The sequence below is a fragment of the Botryllus schlosseri genome, chromosome 11 (assembly GCF_051294905.1).
Source record: "Botryllus schlosseri isolate E-star chromosome 11, Bs_hap1, whole genome shotgun sequence".
Lineage (NCBI taxonomy): Eukaryota > Metazoa > Chordata > Ascidiacea > Stolidobranchia > Styelidae > Botryllus > Botryllus schlosseri.
Window position 1 is genome coordinate 16106721 of NC_137246.1, and position 24447 is coordinate 16131167.

At 41.2% G+C, this 24447-nt stretch overlaps 1 protein-coding gene across 3 annotated transcripts; it reads left to right on the forward strand.

Annotated features, from left to right (window-relative positions):
• LOC145449967 (uncharacterized) lies at window positions 1-24447 on the forward strand. 3 transcript variants are annotated; one of them, XM_080328407.1, is made up of 11 exons: window positions 1-1232; window positions 1287-1422; window positions 4175-4340; window positions 4447-4594; window positions 6447-6561; window positions 13942-14189; window positions 17703-18042; window positions 18806-19044; window positions 20004-20307; window positions 22200-22508; window positions 23769-24447. In XM_080328407.1, exons 2-11 carry the CDS (start codon window positions 1377-1379, stop codon window positions 23783-23785), a joined length of 1932 nt encoding a protein of 643 aa, XP_080184533.1. In that variant the 5' UTR covers window positions 1-1232; window positions 1287-1376; the 3' UTR covers window positions 23786-24447. The 3 variants fall into 3 exon arrangements, with proteins under 3 accessions (XP_080184533.1, XP_080184534.1, XP_080184532.1); XM_080328408.1 differs by having other exon boundaries at window positions 2-1232; window positions 23748-24447; XM_080328406.1 differs by having other exon boundaries at window positions 4-1232; window positions 23708-24447.

Consider the following 24447-nt stretch of genomic DNA (forward strand, 5'->3'; position numbering starts at 1 on the left):
CTTGCGACCCGAGAGAAAAGCACGTACGCTCGGAAGTTCCTGTACTGATTCGAAGCAAGAGCTAATAAGTCTGGTTAATGAGTGATAATGGAGACGATCCTGGCTGGGAGATGTGTAGCTGTGGACGCTGCGACCACGCGCCGGAGAGAAAAAAGAGCGCATCTATCTTATATCAACAGAAGTCGTCCTGATTTCATATAATTATAGAGGAATGTATAGTATATGGATGTGTCCGCCCCAACGCGCGCGAGTACAGTGTGGAGGTGAGCCTTATAGCCGGGCACCGCTACTTGGAAGATCCTATTTCTAATTGACGTAACGGTGTATTAAGATGGAGGATCTCACACCGAACCGTAACAAATCGAAAATCGGAGGCTATAACGATATATGTCGTCTAAATAGTAGTATCCAATCCGGAGACGGTAGTTTTTCGTATATCCTGGATTTGAAATACGCGTATACAGCTGTTACAATGATTCTTTTCGTCAGTTTTATTGATTATCATCATATTGTACGTCTTAGTTAGATCTGTTTTATATCATAACAATTCGTATTCCAGGCGACAGAGTTGCACAGCTGCCAAAGGGCAAAAATATTGAATTTCAACAGTGCGCATATAGTCGTTGCTTATGCAACAAAATTAGTAAGTGAAATCCAAAATGGCGCCTAGCGTACAACGTTAGCTGGATACCCTTTCAATCAAGCGTACGAAGGTCTGGTAGTAAATATAAATTTATATACGGTCCCTTGCACCAACTAATCCTTAGATAAACTTTTATCAAACAGATGAAAACTCCCAAGAAATTATGCTCGTAAAATACAGGAGTGCGCAGTTAGCAGTATTTTAAGCGCCAGATTGAAAGCTTAGATAGCTCTTGTGTTAGTTTCCAACTCTCTAGAAACTTGATTTCGTGTCCAAAATGATCATGGACAAAATCATCTCGAAATATTGATGTTATCGTATGGTTCGACTCCAAGGGTAATAAATCGTGTTGTAACAGGACTGCGGCGGAGTGCCGACGAATTGTAACATTTGTAATGTTCATTATACAATATGTAAATAAGTTTATTATCCAATGTTATCTTTAAGACTTTATATCTACTATTTTACGATATTGTTCTCAAACCCACTCCAATTTCGGAAGTTCAGTCAATGTCCAAAATGGCGGCAAGACATTTCCACGATCAGCATGCATGGATTGTAGTTTTCACAGAATAGATCCGTAACCTGAGTGAGTGTTCGAAGGCATATTACCTGTGCGATATCTAAATGATTCGTTTTACAGATATTAACTTAACTAGGCCGACAGAGGCCCTATTTATTTTCTGCCGACATTTCGAACTTCAAACGCCAATTTGGACTTTACAACAGCACGATGATGCACAGACCGGGCACCTTCCGTCCCGCATTTCCACTAGAAGGTAGGGAGATGTTATTTTCTTGATATTTAACTCCATCTGAATGTATAGCTCATTTTAATACATTTCACAGTAATCCGCTGTTTCAAGTTCGTTTGAGGATGCCATGGGCGAAACCGCTTTGATAAATTTACGCATGTTGACGCCTTGCAGTCTCCCGTCTTCGTCAATTTATGCCTGTCTGTTTTTGTTAACTAGTTATCTACATTATCTCAACTATTTCTCGAGATACACCCGTCGAATGTATTCGGAATATCCCAGTATCGATGATTCTAAGATAGCAAGCGTTAGCATAGCAAGGTTGTACAAGTCTTTGTGGGCTGGATTAGCAAGATTGACGGGCAAATGATCCACTAACGTATAGTATCTCGCGATACGAATCTTCCGCGTGAACTTGCGATGCACCCGATTCCACCCCATAATATTGTTAGCACGCGGATAATACCCACCATGCATCTGTAGCTGCATGTGCATTTGGAATTTGCGTTGTACACGGTGAACTTTTCCTGACTCCTTTGTAACAATTGTATATTTTTGTTTACCTTAAAACGGTTGATCGCGTGGATTGATCGGAAAAGTGAGCGATGTAAAACTTGAAATTTTCGCTCGGCACTGTGACGCCGTGAGGTCTTGTATTTCTGATTTGTTTGATGACTGACAAACAAACAACCTCTATAAAATAGCGCAAACTCATGTTTGTGATAGAATTGGATGTTTCCTGTAATAAAATGGTTATAGCACTAAAAGTAAAGTATCTCGATTTTTGTATGAGTGTATTTATATATTGTGTTTAATTACGCGAACTTCCGATAGTTATCATGCAGCTATGCTACTACAAATCTATAAAGGAGGTATTTTCAGGACCTTTCTTCTCAAGTCATGTCAAATTTTGCGCCATGCATCAACCATTGCGGTCATTTGTCACTGTGTGCAATTCGACAGCATAAAACACATGTGATGAGAGTATTGTTGTTTTAGTACTGTGTTTCGGCTATACAATGGTCATTCACACCAGGCTGATATTCTTTGATTCCGTATCTGCCGAATTATAGCACGACCCAGATCTAAAATTTTTAAAACAAATCCTGGGCGAGGACAAGCCTATATAAACTTCTAACACTCAATAAGGAATTCCGGAGCCAACCTCGATCGGACCCGAAGTCGCAATCCATTAACGTTGCAGATGTAGAGTCCGGACTCCGGACACACATCATTAATTTTCAAGCTACACACCTAAGTTCATTCACTTCAAACGGAATATATGGGTTTCCGTTACAGTCGCTACGAAACGACTTAGTTGAATAAGAAAAGGTTATAGCGATCCAGAGATTTTGCAGTTTAACCGGTTTTAAGCTTTGTCCGGACATTGCCTTCGCACTTTCTTGTACTTCCACGTGTGATTAATATTTCATTCGGTTTCTGGTCTATTAGAAAATCACGTTGATTTCAATAAAAGTACCATGCCATGTATGAACACTATAGTTATCACGTGTATTACATAGCTTACTCGTTGTTACAAAATCCGATAACCACTTCGGCGGTTTTTGTATGCCTAGAAGTATTGTTATGGTTATGTTGTCGATTTTTATGTTAACAGCCGAAAAAAATTTCTCACTCTCTCTCGCGCGCGTATACATGTATATCTAATATTTAGTCAATCGCAGTTAACAGTCACATCACTAAAAACGCGTCCCGGATCATGTCCAAAATTCATGCTATGCGTCTGTATGGATGGGACGCATTTTCATTTAAGGATTGCCACTGCTGGCTTTAATTTCGTAGGAAATTTGATATGATGTTGGATTCAATATAGTGTTATATGCTGAATGTGCGATGTCTGATGTCCAGTGAATTTGGCAATAAGCGCCAACGGTCAGCAGCGAACATAAACGTGTATACCGGGTTTACCGGGTTTGTTTGGTTTCTATCGGAGATTTCGCTGAATTCGCGTTCGAATCATTAATCAGTAATTGCCACACTAACCTGCTTAGACGATTGGTTTCGCCTCAGACGTCTGGATCATTTCAACAGTGGCTAATTATCAGAAGCAATCGCGGGTACATTGCGGATCATTAGGAAATCCGTGAGAATCTCACGTCGCACTACCGTGAAAATTGTGGGGAAATAGACCAACTCTCATTACCCATTTGATACGCTTTTTATTAAACTGTTTGACAATATTGAAAACGCGGATCAGGAGCAAAGGCACAGTAGTTTTATGACTTGTCAGGCTGACGTTTTTAGTGTTGTTATTTCCGTTTTCCACATGCCTCCCTTGAATCTGTGTCTTCTTTGTCGTACCGCGGTGTTATTGTCGTAGCGGAACTTGGTTTCTCGCCATAAGTTAATTCTGGCGATTCGTCTGTCTCGATAGGCTGGATTAGGAAATGCCGGTACGTTTTTCGCGAATTTCAGCGCAAAGGTCTTCACATCTGCGGCGCTGTATGATTCAAAGCGATTATACGCGGACTCTAAACTTTACTTATTGGTAGCCGACGTAATTTTTCATGACTGTAAACTGATACCGACACGTAATTGATCATTATTTACAAATGGTAATATAACACGATTGGTAAGGCTCGCCGCAAATCTACCATCCGCCGCCGGGCAACAGGTGAAGCGTCGCTTCCACATCAAATGCTTGCTGGATCCACTCTTCTGTTATGCCATAGCGAGGATTGTTGCCTTGTGTTCTACTTCTACGGACACAATATGGGAGGACTGGAATTGTATTCACAACTATCGTATCAAACAGGACAAGGACGGGTTAATCAACTGGGCGGGGTGTTCATCAACGGTCGTCCGCTACCGAATCACGTGAGGCACAAGATTGTGGAAATGGCAGCCGCCGGAATCAGGCCTTGTATGATAAGTAGGCAACTCAGAGTCTCGCATGGATGCGTCAGCAAGATTCTGTGCCGGTAAGCAAAATATTTTCGCCTCTCCACAACGCTTTAAAAATAATCAATGCCTTTTTTCTTATTACAAGACTTGACCTAGTTCAACGTTTATCGCCTGTGTTTGTAGGTATCAAGAAACCGGCTCCATAAAACCGGGAGCTATCGGTGGAAGCAAGCCGAAAGTCAGTAACGCCGAAATCGAATCCAAGATAGAGCAATATAAAAAAGAAAATCCGACGATGTTTAGCTGGGAAATTAGAGACCAGCTAATCAAGGTAAAATCACTTTCACCGACTCTACCTCATGATCAGTCCAACTATAGTCAACGAAAGTATTACCGTATTCCGAGGTTGTATTGGATATTCAAATCAAGATGACTTGTATGCCCTGAAGTGAATCATAAGTTCATAACCCATCCCGTCGTGGCGAGGTAGCGTAGTGATATAATCCACAGCTGCAACACCAAGGGGTTGCGGGTTCGAGTCTGACCAAAGTCGACACTAGAATACCTGCACAAGTCTTGGAGGTTTATCTAGGCTCCTCCTCGCCATTTCATCCGTGTAAGCGGTGTCTTAAAAAGCCTAGATGTGGGCCGTGCTATAAGTCGGCAGTTACGGAATAAAAATGAAGAATATCGGCCTGGTGTAAATGACCATAGTAGTCGACAAACACCATCAATACCTCAAAAACAAACAAACAAACCCTGAATACCCACAAAACAAACAAATATAAAACAGCCCGTCAATATTTCTCCAGGCTTTGCTCATTGCTGAAGCAGACCGAATCCAGACCCATATGGATTAATATTTTTATGCCCCAAAATTCAGGTAGTTTAATTTAGGAATCGACTTTCTGTCGCAGACTTCTAACCAGAAAATCAATTTTGAATCAATGACCCTATTAATCCGCAGGTTGTAATGCTATTCTTATACGCGCATATAAGTGGTCGAAGACAAGGGCTGGGTTACCTAGGTACAATGATTCGAGTTATTATAAACGCCATAATATGATTTTGTTAATTAATATCAATTATTCGAATATTTGAATCTGAATCGAATGTAAATGCCATTGACTCAGATCGAGTTGTGAGACATATCTGTTTTTCGAATACTTCCACTTGCCACAGTTAACTTGTCAACGGAAATTCTAGTCTCAATAGTATTGTATGCCGTGGAAGCCACCAATCCTAGATTGTCGGTAAGAGGATACGAAACATTTATTACAAAGCCACACGCATTTTTGAAAATGACTATCTGTGCAGTGTGCAGTAGGGTTATTCAAAAATAACTTCTTTCCCAGATTTCGGGGATTCACTGATTAAATTGTTATAGGTTGCCTAAGAAAGGCTGCACACCAAATTTGGCTCAATTCCAATCAGCAGATGCCGCCACATAGCCAATTAAAATTTTTGAATCTAGTAATAATTTTTTTTTTCAAATTTCACTGTCGGCCCTGTCAAATTGTTAAGTTGTCCACAAAACCAATACGAAAGAAATTTGACGCAATTCCAACCCGTATAAGCGAAGGTATTAGAGTTTTTGATCAATAATTCTGGGATTACCCACCATCAATGCTATTTTTCCAAATTCAAAACTTTCAGCTGCAATAACTTCGCTTCTACCGGTTGGAAGTGAGCGAAAATTGTTATGCATTATTCTTTTAGGCAACTTAGCAATTTCAAGGGGTTGACAGTTAAATTTGGCAGTTCTTTGTGATTGAGATTCGCCAATGCAGAATATTGAGAAATATATGTCCAGTCATATCTTGTGGGAAAAATCTTGTGAATTGCAAGAACAGATTAAAATAAGGCAAGGCATTTCATGCTCTTCAGTCGTTTGAAAGTGTCGTTCTCTTAAATGCGATTTTCCTATCTCCGTCGTTACTGTACAGGATTATAATATTCCAAAATATCCCTGAAATTCGCTTACAAAACGACGCAAATTATCTCTAGTCAAAATAATCATCACCGTCGCAGTCGGCAAACACGTGTAAATGGGCTAGACAGGCGGCGTGTTTGGAATGGACAGCTATCCAAGACTCGTGAAACGTTCTTCGCCGGCCGCTTCATACAACTCTGTCCAGAAATTTGCAATCCCATCGGATTGATGCAAAATTTATGTGTTGCAGGACATGCTTTGCGATCGAGCGTCTGCCCCAACTGTAAGTGCAATCAGTAGAATTTTACGAGCGAAAGGATGTGACACGGAGAACGAGACCACAGAAGGCGATAACGGAGATGCAGGTTCTATTGTATTTCAATTTCCAATCAATATTATATGGTGAAATAATATAACTTTTATTACCAGAGCGTTTGTTACACACGCAAGCTGGTTTGTAATGGGGATATTGTGTTGGTAATACTATGATGAAAATATTGAGAATAACTAGTCCATTTTTATAATAGTATGCAATTTACCATTTTTGAACTAGCTCAGACTGTAGGTCACAGTCTTGTAGCCGTCCTATGACAGCAGATCGCGAATTGTCTCGCAACAACGTTCAGTGCAGTGATGCACGATTACATAACCCTGGAGGAAAGCCTTCATCAAAATCAAACAATATTCATTCGCGACATGATAATCCAAGTTATTAGGGACTTCACATGACATCACCCTACATCAATACTTCTCTGTCGCAGTCAAGTTGGGCGCATATGCCATATGCCATCGTGGTCGTGATTGATTTGACGTAAACGATTCGCAGCCTGGAGAGAGCACTCGCTTATGATAGATATGTTCCACTGTTATTTGTCCTTCTCGGCCTGTCATGCAAACCCTATTTGCAATGTCAGTTTTCGTGCAACGTGTGCCATTGCCATTCAACTCGAAGTTGAAATATGATAGCGCGTTGAGCCTCAGGGACTTGTTACATACCGGGCACACCGATAGATAGATCCCGGCTTAATAAAGCTAGGTACTTCCAGCTGTGTGTCACATCAAAAATGACAGTCCACAAGGCATTGCTGAGCGACGAGAGGCTTAATTCCATGAAAAGGCCTCTTAGTTATAAACCGCCATTTTGTTTTACATACGTCAAAAGAGTGAGTTACATGTAAATCACGCCTTTGCCCCTGAAAACGGAGCAGATATCTTCAAATTAGGTTGAAACTAGCGAGCCAGCAGTGCGCGCTATCTAATTAGTGACTACTGTGGTGGCATTAGATTAAATTGTTTTTGTCCATTGCGTATCGCTTCAAACGATCAAAGGTTCTAAATTCAAATCTCTCGAAAATAACTTTCTCGATTTTTGTCCAAATTGGAAAGACACGAGGACTTGTAATTTAATATTTCAGAAAAGGAAACAGCTTCAGCTGTTTCAGTGGCAAAGGTTGTGCTATGGTCGGTTTGGGAATGTGTTTTATGATTGATATTCGTTTGATCTCGCTTAGCTATCCCGCTGCGTTCACAGAATGCTACGTTACCACACCGGTTTATTTCTCCCGACTTGATCAAAACTTTGGTCCCGTCGATAATCTCTACAGTGTACAGCGCTCCTAAATATTAAAATATATATATACATACATATATATATCGCGATTAAAATAGAAAGATGAATGTTACAAGCACAGTCAGTCCTGATAATACCTCACACCATTGCGTTCGTACATGTGAAACTTTTGTTACCACATCCTAATGTGTTTTAAAGGGAAGTGTCCGAGAGATTATCTTGGTAGGGGGGACCTTATGCGAAGGGTATTCTGTTTAACTGTTTAAGACCACACCTGCTGCGGACTTTTGAAAAGACAAAATGTTTCTTAATCCTCGAATATTCCGCGAATATACGAGGATAAATTTTCAGTAGTTCATATTTATCGGCCGATTTCGTAGCATACAAGCCGAGCGATAATACCGCGAATTTTCGATCATGTGTCAACGATGTGTTGCCATTGCGAAGGTGTTTCGACGGTGGTTCCGTGACATCAAATCCATATCCATAAACTGGGAGGTTTGCCTGATTAAATCTGCCCAGTATTTATCTGTTCGATGTTGATTTCTGTGACACGAAGGGCCACATTTTGAAAACAGTCTTGATTTTCTGATCGCTCCTTGTTTTAGGTACGCATTGCATCATTCACAAGAAGAGTTTTTTGTTTGTTTGCAAACGACACGCCCCGTAAGCGAGATCGACTATAGCATGTTATAAAATATAGTCAGTTTCGTCAGTGACCCGTCGTGACTCCAACCCCGAACGGCATAAGTGATTGTGATATGTGACCTAGTCGTCTGTGTCAACCTGTTTTCAAAGCAAGTCGTTTTGCAGTCTTACGACGCGGCGTATGTGCGTACTGAACTTCATCATTGGCAGTTTGTTGACTGCCGCTATAGGTCTGCGTTCATTTCCGAGATCAATACAAGTATGAACATAGATTCGCCACCCTGTCCATCAAGGTTTTCATGAGATTACGTCTTTACATGTTCGCTGCTGAATGTTGAGCAAAGCATGAAAGGAATGCATCGAGCTTAGTGGCTTGTCCTTCACATTGAACGGGGAGCGCACAATGGCCACAGATGTGCATGAAATCACAATGCCATTATTACCCATCAATTCGCGCGGGAATTGTGCAAATACGCGACCTTTTCAACCACACTTCCATTCAACTCGCCATAATGCTTAGGAAGATTTGCATTCGGATAATCCCTGTACTTACACATCCTTCCTGTGACTATGTAAGATAACTTTTTACTGACAAAATAACGGATAGGGCCAGTCAAGCGTAAAGAGCCACAGCCTGAAATGGTACACGTGGATATTTCTCGTTAACGTTTGTAAATTAGATCATCAGATTTCGGTTATAAAGATTATTTCAATATTGGATTCGTCATTATCTCGATCTTTACGTCTCTGTCTTTATGTGCTAGGATTTTCCAAGGCGGTTCCAGTGATGGTTCTCTCGCCGAGTGACTCATTAAAATCATTGTGCGGATTTGCCTGACTCAACGGTACTGCAAATTACAAACAGGAAAACATAACACCTTCAAACAGAGAAAAATACTTGAATGTGACGCCAATGTAATATGTATTTTGCTGTATCGCATCAACAGATATCGGAATTTATGTGGCGTCACCATTATTCAATGGAAACCTATATATACGGAAACAATTCCTCAATTCCTCAAACAATTCCTGTAACATAAAATACACAAATACATTAAGTGTCTCCGCCAAAAAGCATAAAGCGATACGATGGCACCGCAAACCGGATATCCAACAATAAAAACGGTATCCGGAAAAGCTAATAAAGAAAGCACGCCTAACCCTAAATTACCCACAAAAATTACGAATGACTGGTTAAGGTTTTATATTATAAAGGGTATTGCACGTTATCCGTTTCCGGCACCACTGGACTACCTCAGATGTGTAAAACTTACATTCATGGCAATCCAAATCACTGCCACATTAGCCATGGCAGATATAGGACAGAGGTGATATAAATTCACCTCAGGAGTTCGATCTCGTTTAAGATAGTAATCGGACCGCGGGTTATGCAGTTTGGATCTGTTGCAATGAACACTTCCGCCAACCCATCAATCACACGAGTGTGTCGGATATTTTGCTGTTCGTATAAAATGTAGCGGGTTGGAGATTGGTACGCACCAGCCGTGCTTACTAGGGATGGTGTGAACGTGAGGTTCACGTTCGCGTTCTGTGTGTGAACCTCGGAAATTTAGAGGTTCACGTTCACAAACGAACCTTGGTAGGTTCTGCACTGTGAACCTTTTTCATATATTACAACTTTCACTTCATTATGACAAATTTATTGCATTTCAACTGCGGACAACTCTATGCATGGCGCTGGCAGCATAAATAAAATCAACACTAAACGAGTTTGCACCTTGACAATCTCAAAAATTGCTTTGTTACTAATGTTTGCTCCAAATATTCAACTTTCCGTTCGTGAATATTTATTCTGCTGTGAGCTTGACCCACAATCACACAACATCAATAGCGAAATACACTGCATGTAAGACGGAGGTTGTGAGCGAATGATGCTTATTCAACCAATCAATGACATTGATATCGTTGTCTAATGTAAAAAACCTAGCAGGCGTACGGGGCAATCTTGACTTCATATGTTTATTGTATCATAAAAACCAAATCCGTGCGATTGGGGTGATGGCTACTGCTGTATAACTTGTTGATGGGGTAATATCGGTAACAAGTATAGGCTATAGAAACCCGTTTTATACTCTGCTAAATATCAACGTAGCAATGCTCGGACGCCGAATACATTGTCCGGTCTGGCCTAGACCGTTCCCTCGCAAGTCATCGTCAAAATTGCTGGCAAAACGACGGAAGATATTGATTTTATGGTATCATTATATCATTTGATTGCCCCAATTTGATACATTTGGCGTCGTTTAAACTTCAATATGTACTTTAGCATTGTGGCCCGAGTCGTCGTTAGGTATCGTGTGCATTGTACATTAATATAGGCTATGACTTCACTGAAATGTAGGGTTGGAATTTGCAATATGACGTCACGTGACGTCATGAGGTTCACGTTCGTGTTCACACAGAACCTTTCAAAAAGGTTCGCGTCCACACGAACCTGAACCTTTCAGAGGTTCACACCATCCCTAGTGCTTACCCCTCATCCGTTGATTGGGTCTTTCATATTGTTTTACCGAATTAAGTGAGTTAGGCTAAAATGAATGTCGATAACTTCTGACTGAAGAATTTTTTTGATTTTGAACATTGTATTTCTCAAGTATAATTCCGTCACGGCTGGGCCGACGCACTTGACTTGCATTGTTGAAGTATATAGCTCCTATTTTACTTATTGTATCATAACCTTTTACTTTACACCAGCTCGTATGAAACTAGACCCATGAACGGTATCACAGTCAGACCATTTCGGGTTTAAGATAATTATCAGCAAACGTAAATGAAGCAAGAAACATATTTTACATATTTTGCTGGATTTACAAAGTCCGCTTCCCGTCGGCCTTTCAACGAATTTGACCCCGTTGTTCCCTTCATTTTCGTATTGTTGAAAGATAGTCCATACTAGCAGGCACATCACGCTTGTCAACCTATGCATTACGCGACTTTGCCGGTTTATATTTGGCTTTACTGTAGTGTCAAGTGCACACCTTCGGTTGTTGTTTGTAGAGATCATGGTGTTTTTCGACTATACAGTGGTTATTTACACCATTCTGATATTATTTTCTGTTATCATTCCGTATCTGCCGAGTTGTAGCACGGCCCACTTCTAGGCTTTCTGTACGAGACCGCTCACGCGGATCAGAGTTGACCTCGGTCAGACTCAACCAGGCAACCTATTGGTGTTGCAGCTGTGGATCATACCTAGGGTTGCATTTAAAACAAAAAACAATTGAAAACAAATATGTTTAAAACAAGGCCCTAATTTAAAACATGTTTTATATTTTTTTAATCCAAGACGTCACGAATATTCAATTGTGACGTCATAATGGATTGACATTGACAATTGAAAATATAGGGTAAATATAGCGCCTTTGACGAAATATCTACGTACTAGAGCTGTTGAACAGACTATTTTGAGGTTTCCAACCATCCCATATCGTATACGTCGGCTATATCGGGTGGTAATTGTCTGTGTGGTCATACAACATGTTTTTGGAAAGTATTTACATAATGATGACATGATTTTACTACGTAAAAAAACACAATTTTTCATTTTTTGTTTTGTTTTGAAAAGGCCTTTGTTTTAAATGCAACCCTAATCACACCACTGCGCTATCACGTCACTTGCACACCTTCGAGATAGCAACAGTAAAATATATAACCGATATCCAATGTACCTATCGGCATTCGACTGTATTTGTCGGGCTGTTGACACTTCTCTGTGTTACAGCCTACAAGCCTATCGAAAGTACGTCGTGAAGCGGTCAGCATCGTTTGACACAATAATAATTGAGTTTATGAATTATAGTTAATTCAACTTGAGGTTTTCCTAAGCTGATGTCAAACAACACGTTGGTGTTACCCGTATATTGTAAACACCCAGTGACGGAGCCTTAGAAGTCGTCAGAAAACAAATCAGTGCTAGAGGTCGAAAAGTCATGATACCGCGTCTGCGTCGCCATCACATTGAAACGAATTATCAAACCAGCAACCGGCCTAAGGCAGAGATGTGTTATTCTATAATTTCTTCATTAAATAGCGTCGTAAGGCTATTAGATATAACGAATATCGTCGAGTGTGTCTTTTTAAACCGCGGAATTCCGACATTTTCTGTGCAAAGTCATTATCTATTCTTGATAGGTATCACCAGGTTGTAGTTTAATTCATGACACTGATGTTATCGAAATTCTGGTACATAACCGGTCTAAGCATATGTTGAAACAGTACGGGGTACAGAATGAAATTTCAAATAGCTGCATAGCCACCAGAGTTTTTTCCTATAGCCTACACTACACATTTCCATCCCAATCAGTGCTACGTTGCTGACATTGTGATGATATCGGAATTCCGTTTCCCAACTTTCAGAGTGCCAACTGACCAAACCAACTTGTTAGCAATTTGAAAATTTCAATATAACTTAAACCAGTCCTTGAAGCGCTACCGCCACCCACGCGAACCTCGGTGGGCGTGTTGTAGGTGCAAAAATGAAGTCCTATTTATCGCAAGCGATGTAATAAATAGAAATTAAAGCACCTATATATAATTTACAGACATTTCGCTTAAATAAAGTAAATTACAATTGCAAACAATTTTGATGAATGGGCTATATATTTCATGGGGTTGGAGAAACGAAAATCCCATATAGAATCATACCGAGCAAGATTATAGTACGTAACTATAAATGTAAATATCGAGTGATCTCGCAACTCATGACGTGTCGGTAATCCGACTTATTGGCGGTCACTTTCACCATCTGGATATGAAAGTTCTCACTTCGCGATGAATCTTCTTTGTTGATGATTCACGTAACAGATTACCTCGATTTCAAGGCCTCTTCAATGAACAATCGACAGTCAGACGAATGTAGTTCAGCGGAAAAATATTCTTCTATCAGCAATATATCGTGTTTGCCATTTCCCAGAGGGATATTATCGATAATATTGGAACACTGTTGGAGTTTGGTTGGCTGTAATCTACGTTTGTTCATGAAATCCACAACTCAAATCAAGCGCGGATTGTGCGTAAAATTGTATATAGTATAAGCGGAAGTTGTCCGGTGTAATTGATTGGTTTTACCGGGAACAAAGTCACCGCATGATGCATTATATGTGGTTTGCAGCACACTTCAAGTTATAGATTGCTGTGTAAACTTTCATCTTGAAATAATCCAAAGGAAATTATATGAACTGAATATATAGTTAGTGTAGTTACCGGAATTATAAAAATATATTAGCAAAGCGATTTTAAATATACGAATATACAATTTGCTATTTTTATTAACAGCTAAGCAATTATGTTATCAACTGTGAGGGGCATGGTGACAGTTACATTGCCACTTGCGCACACTCCTCATTGTCTCATTCTATTTATTAGTTAGTTCCGCGTAACCTCTCAATGCAAATTCTCTTCCGCCTTTTTTTTCATTACATTGAGCACGCTCATGATACAGCATGTACGTAAAATAGAGGATGTCACTTGTTTACATACTTCCGTTAACGCGTTGCCTGCTTTGTAGCTGCGTCGGTGTCCGACGCCGGTAGCAACGGGAGCGTGGAGAAGGCGGAACCTGGCGACGGTGCGGAATCAGAATACGGATCCGAGCCGGATTTGCCGTTGAAGCGAAAGCAGCGACGCAGCCGAACGACATTCAACGCCACGCAGCTAGACGATCTCGAAAGGTGCTTCGAACGAACGCACTATCCCGACATTTACACCCGTGAAGAATTGGCGCAGAGAACGCAATTAACAGAAGCGCGAGTCCAGGTGATTGTTCCCTATCCGATACCCGCACCATCCGGAAGATTTTCCGCTAAAGAAAAGGTGTATTTCCCGCAATAACGACCCGTGACGAATTCGTGTTATTCTAGAGTCCAGGGCGACCCGGTAGCCGCGTTTAAACATGTGTTAAAAGCCTATAATTCAATTAACACCCTCTGATACAGTGCCGCGAGTGGAAAACACAGACGCTAGTCTTTTTCATGCGTCGAACAAAACACGAGACTCGACAGTATTCAAAATCAAGATAGATATGAATGCTGAGGGAATATCGACACCGAGACGTTGTTAGTATGACTTCCATAGAATTGAGAATGGGTTTTTGGCATTGGAATCGCCACTTTATCTGCACGAAGTGCGCATAGGCGAAGCGGCCAGTCTTGAATGATTTATGAAGCGTATATCGTGCAGCGCCTTTAAACTGAGTGATGTCTCCGGATGAAGAAATTGCAATCTTTGACTACATCAAAGTAAGGCCTGCGCCGTGTCGACCGCCAAGTCGCCAGTTGACAAACGTAAATTTCCTCTGTCTTACTCCTACATCTGACAAGTATCTTACGCTGTGGGGATGACGAGAGTTGTAACTCTTGCGCGCGTCCGATAAATACGGTTGATTAAGCGGATTTGTAATGTGTCCGCGCTAACCTGTTACAAGTTCGCGTCTACAAATGGCGAATTGAAAGTCCCCCGCGCTCGGTTTTGATGGTCATTGTTTATTCTCGAGGGGAAAACATCGAGACAGTATTTTCCCAACAAGTTTAATCCGTCTTTGTTTAAAAAGGAGAAAACCATCCAAAGCGTCGTTTGTCTCGGATCGGTCGCGTGGGATTGAGCGTTGTTCGGAGTTTTCACTTGTGAGCAATGTATTGTCGGAAATGGCCTTGTTTAGCGTACCGATTTCTGTTACAACTTCAATCGCCGTTCCTCTTTAAAGTACAAATTTATTTACGTTGACAACTCGGCAAAAATAAACTCTGCGGAGGACCAGTATTGAACCGCCGTATGCATATTATATAGTGAGGGCGGACAATGCCGATGAGTTTTTTTTTTCGGAAGTGATCGCAGATTATAGTTCTGTGATTCCCTGTCACCATGCTGTTGCGTCACGAAAATTGTCGATATTGTTTTACCTCTGCTGGCCGATACCGATATTTCGTTCGTGGTGTGATATCGACTCGGTGTTATCGCTGAGCCAATAATTATAATAATCGGTCGGAATCTAATCATAACTGTGAATTTTAGTTGACGTCAACGTTAGACCGATAATAGCGCGAAATGTCAACGATTTATCTTTTTGTGCTGATTTATACGCCAGAATAATGCAAATGGTAGGAGCCGACACCTAGCCATCACCGATACAACAAACATGAATATGGACGATGCTAAAAGGTATAAGAGGATATGCATGCACATATATAGGCCATCTGTGTGTAATGGATCGGCATATTTTATAATAAAATTCTTTTCCAATTAAACTTCGAGTCAACACAATGGCTAGCAGTATATTGTCAAAATGAACTAAAAGATGCTTGTAAATATTTTGACATATTAGCTGACACCTAGTGTTGGATCAGATAACGTTTACATATAGCAACATCACTGTTCAGCTCAGCTTATTACAAACTTCATCATTCATCTCTTCATTTCCCACGCAATGCACAGTCTGAGTGAGTCGTATCAGTTTATTGTAGGCCGATAGGTAATAACCCCAATCCCATTAATGCCTTAATACCATCAAATAGCGTGCTCCAATGTGTGAATATGGGGTCAAATTTTAAGAACCCAATATGCATCATACTCGGAGCGGGAAATAGCGGACAGAAAACAGTAGTGATTTACTGCCGATCCAATCAAACGTATCGTAGCCCTATCTTTGTAAAGGTGAAGAGAATTCAGGGTGATGGATTTTATCTGAAGTCACGGGGAATTATAAAGGCGTGACGAAATTATTAACTCAAATCCGATAACATTATATAAATTTCAACTTGGGAGGTGTATAGATGTATGGAAACTTATTATTTATTATATATCCAAAACTATTGTTGAGCTGATCATTTTATTCTTCTCACAATCTAACAGGTAATTAATCACTGTCACCGACGTAGCCTCTGCTTGTGGGGTGTGTGGTAGCGTATTACGTGTCGCATCGGCGCTTTGGTTCTTACATATATTGATTTACTAAAAATTTCACGCCGCCGGATTACGACAAACTGTAAACAGTCGTCAAATCGATATCATGGCGATATTCATACATCGTTGAATTACAGCCAGGCCGCGGCCTAACACCTTTGACTGAGGCATGTGTCGTAATTCGGAAATGGCGATTGCTCTAACGCAGTCGTCGTATTGCGTAAACAGATCTCGGAGATATGACAGGTCGTGTTGTAGGCCAATAAATGGCAACTCTTTTTTCTACTATCCCCGGAGGTCGCTGTATCGGGTTTTGCTGTAAGGGTAGACAGACATACACAATGTCTCAAATACAAAGTGCCACCATAGACGTTCCAATAATATCATCGATCGCATCGTAGCAATGAAAAGAATGCAATGGCTATGGCTTCAGGCTGCAGTAAATAATCTAGATAATAGGGATGCTGCGAACCCCTGAAAAGTGTTATTATTATTAAAGGTTATTATCAAATGTTTTATGTGAACAAGATCTTATGACGTCACCTTACGTCATAAGGCTAATTTCAAGCAAATATGGCATTTACCTCTCAACAGAGATAGAAAACCCTGCCACTGCACGGGAATTAAAAGGCTTAGACCAAGCACGTAGCAGTAACGTAAGTTATTTTACTATTATCAATTAAGATATAGCGTGATGTGTCAAGTGACATTCCAAAGAATCAATGCAATTTATGGCATCGCGTGTTCCTCTTTGTTGTGTGTTAAATATCTTCCGCTTTTATTGTGGTACGTTTGAAATCCAGGAAATTGTGGTATTGCTGGGATTACTGAAAATACTAGTATTTAATATAACAAAGACAAAGAGTAGAACCTGCCAACCTTTGAAGCATCGGGGTTCGCACATATAACACGAACGCGAACGCGTACCGAACGCTCGCGTCATCCATAATAGGTATGCAAAATGCAAATGCATTAATGCCGATCCAGCGATTCACCATCCTAGATGATACAACACATGCAGTAAATTCATCGATTCTAGATACGAGTTTGAATCATCGGAGGCTGTATGTTCAGTTGTTCTTTTTGTGTGACATTTGGATCTGCTGGATGCGATGTCTTTCCCACCAAATTTTTAAACCCTGCTCGTGAGCTGTATGGTTGTTCAGAATAAACCGATTTTTAAAATATTCGGGGTTTCCAGTCAAGTTACGATGCCTTGTTCCTTGAATCGCGACATGTTTATATCGCTAATCCATGCATCAATCTGCATTTTGATATTTTCTTTTAGAATCAGGTAGCTTTATTCCCTTATAATGGATACAGAGTTCCTAACACGTGAATATAAGCCGACGTTGCATTTTATCGAAACAGGTTTGGTTCAGCAACCGCCGAGCAAGGTGGAGAAAGCAAATGGCGGCGCAACAACTCCCCCCATTACACGCGCATCACGCACACCCGCATATTTCGCATCACTTCGGTCCGTACCATCCTTCCATAGCCGCCGCCGGCATGTCCGCCCACAACTACATGCTGCAAGCCGCAGCAGCGGCACAACAGCATCAACATTCCCCGACATCGTCGCATCATCTCCCCCACCACGCTCATTCAGTACATTATCCCCCGTCATCGGGGCACGCGCACATGGGTCCCGCAACTGGAGCCGTGACTGGGTCATCGTTCGAATCTACGTTTCCGTCTCCGAGTTCTCACGGTGGGTTGACCGACATTTGAGCATGCGACACAATGAAAAGCGATAGTTGAACAATGAACATTCGACACTTTTGCATGTGTCTTTAAAATCACAAAACTAACCCTAATTCCAATCAAACTTAGCCTTTACCCTAACCCTACTTTTCCACAAACTTCTAATCGTATAACTTAGCTTATAGCTTCTACAGGTTGGAATTAGGCCAGATTTGTTACGCATCCTTTTTTTATACACTGTAACAATTTTATGGGATAGCCAGTATTATTTGAATTAATTTTTTTAATAATTCCAAAATTGTTTACTTTAATAGCTACACTTCTACAGTTAAATAGCTAGTTCGTGGTACAGAACTTGAATATAGCTCTCAATACAACATCCATTGTAACGTAATATTTATTAAACTCGAAGACTTTTCGGGTACCTCTTTTCAAGAGTTAACGGCACACTAAAGGGATTTAAACAGATTTAAAAGCAAAAACCAAAAAGGCCAAGTATGACGCAACAGTCAAAATCACAGACCATGAAATTCGCATTGTACCAATGTTACAATGGACGTTGTATTGAAAGCTATATTCAACTTCTACAGTTGGAAGGGAGTCAAATTAGATGTGTAGCGTTTTTAGGCAACACAACAATTTTTACAACTATAGACAGAAAACTTGAATAAAAAAAAATTATTTTTGAGCAACCTAATGCTCACGTCGTGTGTTTTGAGAAATTTGTAACAATATAACCGGAAAGTCTTATGCTGTGATTCTTTGTATAGATTTGAGCACGGTTCACAGGCACGCGCTTTCATCTCCGCTGCATCACGCACATCCGTACGCACAGAGTGCGATGCGATACGACGGCGCGCACGACGCAACGTTCAACGCGGCGGCAGTGGGATACAGCCTCGTGGGGGCGTCAGCGGCCGCGGCTGCGGCGGCCCGTTACCAATTCTCTTCATCTGCGTTCACCAGCGAAAACTATTCCCCGCAAATGCCCGGCGGACACGAGCAGTCTGTAAGTTTGTAGAAAAAAGAGGTGGTAATGTAACGGATTGCTTCTACTCTGTCGGAGTATATACTTAAGAACGTTTTCACCACTTGTGTAACTTGGGAGTGCGAGTGGCGCGGTTGGTTGAACACTGCATTTTTGGGCCGATAATAAAACCGATATCTAACACCTTCACCGTTAGCATCGAAAGGCGCCTTTTCAAAACTCACAGAGCATTTATTTCAACAGCTTTACAGCCATTGTCATACTTTAACATTAAATAAACTTGAAAGGATGCAAGCTGGACAGTGGACACCTTGAAAGTGCAAGCCATATTATTATTATTATTATTATTATTATCACAAACATGAGTGGTGCTTTTCGCCATTTATGGCCTTGTGCGCCACGGTCGTCAGGAAATTCAAATCAAGCAGTAACTAAATGAACTTATTACAACTTATTACGAACTCGACGACGACGGTGGACAATTGCGATGACGAGAATAGGTTGCGTATGGTGAACGGTACATGTAACTGATTGCAATAGGTTCTTAAAAAATGTGCAAGCCATATGAAATATAGCAATATTGACAATCTAGCGGTCATGGATAATAGTTTTATGACTTTCTATCATCATGTTGTGACGTCACGAACATTGCCGATATTTCTTCACCTCCAATGGCCGATGCTGTTCTTTTTTCAAAGTGTAATATCGACTCGATATTATCGGAGAACCGATAATAGGTCGGCTGTAATCTTGATAATTTGAAAGTCTCCGATTAACAGCTAAGTTAAGAGTATGCGACCACTCTGCCAATTATACTTTGTGAAATTTCTTACTGGAGCACGTCTGGCACTTTTCATTTTTTACTCCAACTTGTAATTGAATGGAAATTTACGGCATTACTTATATATATACTTGAGTAGCTACTCTTACCATTTTGACCGCCTCTGATATCAAACGAAATCAATCTCCGTTATCTGCAGGCTTTCAATTCCGCGAGTCAACCCGACAGTCAGTTGCCGTCTTCGGAAATGGCGAGCACAGAATACGGCAGGCATTCGTCGGACTCGCTGTCCGGCCAGCGGGGACTGAACTTAACTTCGGCCAGAAACGACGACCGTTCCCCCGCTGCATCTTCTCCCAACTGTCATCAGCGGATGAATCCGGGAAATATCGCTCACAGAGACTCGAGGAGCGCTTCGTCTGTGGGCGCTAGCGAGAAAATATCGAGGACTGTGAAGAATCCGGCTGGTTCGCCGTCGTCTAGCAACGACGCTCGCTCCGCAGGTATGATTGCAAGCCACATTCGGATAGTGTCTGGTATAAGGTTACCGTGCATCCTCCTTCTTGAAGAAATGTCCCCCCTTCGCTCAAATGTCCTCCTTTTGACTAATTGTCCTCCTTTTTAGCCTAAAATGATCATAAAGACCACGGAAGACGTTTAAATTTTAGACTAAAAGTTAGACGACGGGTCCCGCGGTAGTCAAATCTGAGAAATGACCTTTTTTTGTAGTCGTCTCCAGAGAAGTATCGTTAAAAAGTAGATAATTCGGGAGTCGAGTCAAAGTGATGACCTTTTTTAGTCAACACAACAAGATTTCCAGTAAATATTACAAAATCAGCTGTTTTCGATTTCGGTAAACCATAACCTTTATGATTTGAAAACAGTGTCATTCTTTCCCGATTCCAAGATACGGTAACCCCATAGTCTTGTATAAGTTTGAAATAGAATTCCGGTAACTTATAGTAAGCAGAGATGTAGTCGACTCAAGTATCCGTACAAGGACCGGTCTACACAACGTATGTAGATCTAGAGATGTAAATGTAGATGAACACGAACACTTGTCACAAGTGGCTATTTTGGGAAGTCCCTTCAGTTACTGTGATGCGGGGGGGGGGGGGGGGGGGTATTATGCCCGGTTTCTGTGACAATGGCACGTTATAAAACTACTATATACTCTACAAAATTCGAAGTCTAAAAGTAAGTGGTTCTACTGGCCTAAATAACAATAGAGTGGATTAGACTTAAACCGCAAGCGGTTGAATAAGTCGTAATAGTAATCATAATGTACTTGAGCGTAAATTTGGCATATAAATCAACATATTTCTGTTATAAAACGTCATGACAAATCTATTTAATTGAGAACAATAGATTCTAATTAGGGAGAATTTGGAAAGAAAATTTTTGCACCCGCCAGTTTCATATCCCTCCTACACCTAATAGTCATGCTGTGTTTTCTTTATCATCGTTGCAATACATGACCTCTTTCTGATACTATTACATTAGCATTTGATTGCGCGATAGCATTATGTTGTCATGCACTTGAATTACAGGTATGTAATTGCCTATTCATCAACCGTGTCAAGCGCACAGTCATATAGAAACAGATCGCTCTTAGCAACCGTAACCGCGACTTGCTCATTATGGCTTGGACATTCACAAATCCGCTTTCGGAGTAGATTTTAGAGACTGATTGAATGTTGCGGTGTGTGAATTGTCAAATTACAAAACTCTTCAAGATTTCAATTGCTGTTTATCAGCATATAGTGCGAAATCTATTGATGGCCATTTCACGACATCTTTGTGAGCTAAAATTTCAATGTGGGCTCATATTGATGCTGAGTAGATACATGCCTGGTTTATATACAGAGAGCTTTGAAGTACTGCGTCATATCTCAATCTCGGTGGCTTTAATCTCACGGCATCCATAAAGTCATATTCAAACTGAGGTGGTTAGTAACGAAATACTTCTACTTTGGGGGTATGTTTGCATCATTATTTTTCCGTAAAATTGTTCCGAAAACTTGGAAAAATAGCCCCTGTACCGCCATAACTCAATTTAGTTTGAAAAATAGCGCCAACTTTAAGTGTAACGGATAATTTTGCGTTAGTCGCGAAGATGCACCCGGTAATTTCAGAAGTAGCCAACTTCGATCAACAGCAAAAATTATGCGACCCATCGACACTGACTTTCATACCTTCATTTTGTACATCCACTTGAAGTAGTATTGACATGTCTTGGAAATAGTTATTTTTATTTGTACTTGAGTGAAAACTTAGGACGCTACTTCTACCTGAGTATCAACGTTGAATTCTTTGTGTACAAATGAATCGATTTAACACGTATAGAAATTCTGTTGCGGTGCTCGTTTCCTATACACACCCGCATACGTTTCAGGCATCAACGATCCGTCCTACAATCAAACCACTTCCGGTCAGATACCGCACCATCAACAAACCACGAACCTCATCAGCCACAGAAGCGAACACGTGAGCGGCAACGCAAATCAGCCTGCGGTACAAGGCAGTGATGCGCAGATGGCGGTCGGCTACCGCGCGAGAGTCGGTTCCGATCAAACCTACGCCGCGTCGGCCGCTCTCGGCCACGGCTTTCCTGTCGGTCACGACCCGAGCGTCGCTGCAGCGGCTCATCAATATGCATCGCACAATCCATTTGCGTCCTGCCAATATTCGGGATACGGACAAGGTTGGTAGAAATGCGATGACTTATTCTGAGTTATTCTATGTTACGCGTTAGACAAATCCTCACTGAATAGGAACGTTCGCACACCCGTAAATTACGCTTTCTACCTATGGACTGTTCCGCGACCTTTTGCACTTTTCGAATAGGGTAGCCTGTCGCTGTAGCGAGTAATCATCATCAAGTCATTGCTTTTGTAGATCAAAACAAACAGCTTTGAGAATCCTTGCCGCAGTGGGACATCGCTATTCTGCTGTGCAACACGTATTAAAATATTGATCCGCTGAGATTCCATTTTGATCCGCATTTTGACACAAGTCATGAGGTCCTGCTGCGATTTCATATTGAAAATGTCATTTTGAGTTATCAAACAGGTTTCGGAAAGCCTGCCCATAATTGTAAAGTTATAGATAAAAAATCAACTGCCGAACATCGTTACGATATTTATGGAATGCAGCGGTACTTCTGAGCATAGTATCCTATATTCCTAGTATTATTACTCAGAGTCGCTGCCAGGATGAAAATCTAAGAGGGGTATTTGAAAATTTGGTTAATGTGGACTTTTTAACAATAACCTGACGTCCTGTGGGGAGGAGTTGCCGTCACTATAGGCACCACCGGGAGAAAAATTTCGCTGGTGTGACGTCAAGAATTCATTGTGACGTGGTGAACACAGAAGGCCTACTTGAGTATTTTGAAAAAGTAGAAGAGCTTCGTTACCTACAGCCTCTGAGGGCGGGGGTAGTGGAGGGGACCTGGGTAGGGATATACCGTTGGTCACTGTAGGTAGGGCTCATATTTTTAAGCTAAAGTTCTTAGAGGAAAATGACGCTACTAATAGCCAGCTTCCATCCTTAAAGTAGGCATAGCTTGGCTACATCCAACACGCCAACGTATTACAGATCATAATCCGTTCTCTACTCAACTAATTATGTTGAAGTATGCTGCTAACTAACATAAATTACCGAAGGAAATCATGTGTTGCGTAAGGAAAGTAAAAAGGTCGAGCAATAATTCGTAAATAATAGAATCGGGTGTTGGAGTGCCGCTCTTGTTCGATCGCCTTATGCTACAATTTATGTATAAAGTCTCCACATTATTGATGCTTAGCGGACATAACCGCATCGTGCTTAGTTCATTATACTTACATTAGTCGCTAGGTCATTATGCCTCTTCCAATACGATTCCCATGAACCTATAATCAGGATCATTGGAGTGCGAAAACACTGGCATCACTGCTCTTAGGATGAAATCTCGTGAACACAGCGCCGCTCTCGGCTTGATTTCAGTCGGAGGGGGAACTACCGGAATGCAACCAGCGTACTGAAGGTCGGTAGTGTATAATCGCGTCGCGGGGATACGAGATCACTGCGAACAGGAGACATAAAGCCAAGCAGCTACGTAAGCCACCGGAGTCCACACCACGTCAAAGTCTTCGAAAAAGACTCGCGTCTGCATATCAAACATATGACATCGAGTGTTCCTCTGTGTGTTCAAGATCACTTTTTACGCAATACTACATCATTTATTTTTATTGATCGAGCACGTCATCATACGGCCAAGGCTGCTGGGGTCGTCAGATACTGAAATGCGAATCATCGGTACTACGCTTATGATGCTGCCAAGCTGCCAAACACTGAAACGCGAATCATCGGTACTACGCTATCCTACTGCCGAGGCTGCTTATGCCGTCAGATACTGAAATGTGAATCATCGGTACTATGTTTATTTAATTCCTTACTCAATAATAGATTGACAGCTTCCATTGCAATTTCCGACCGCTGTTTGTCGGACTGTCGTCCGCCGCAGCAAATTATTGTGCCAATGCGTACTGTTTTCGTTCATATTAGCAAAGTAGCAAGTATTTTTTGTCTAGGCTACGTTTTTATTACGTTATTTTTCAATAAATTGATACCCGTGTTCGTTTATGACAGGGGAGAGGAAA

Coding starts and splice junctions, on each gene's coding strand:
- LOC145449967 (XM_080328406.1), top strand. CDS start 1,377: ATGATGCACAGACCGGGCACCTTCCGTCCCGCATTTCCACTAGAAG. Junction 6,562..13,941: donor AGGCGATAACGGAGATGCAG/GTTCTATTGTAT, acceptor CCTGCTTTGTAG/CTGCGTCGGTGTCCGACGCC. Junction 20,308..22,199: donor CAACGACGCTCGCTCCGCAG/GTATGATTGCAA, acceptor CATACGTTTCAG/GCATCAACGATCCGTCCTAC.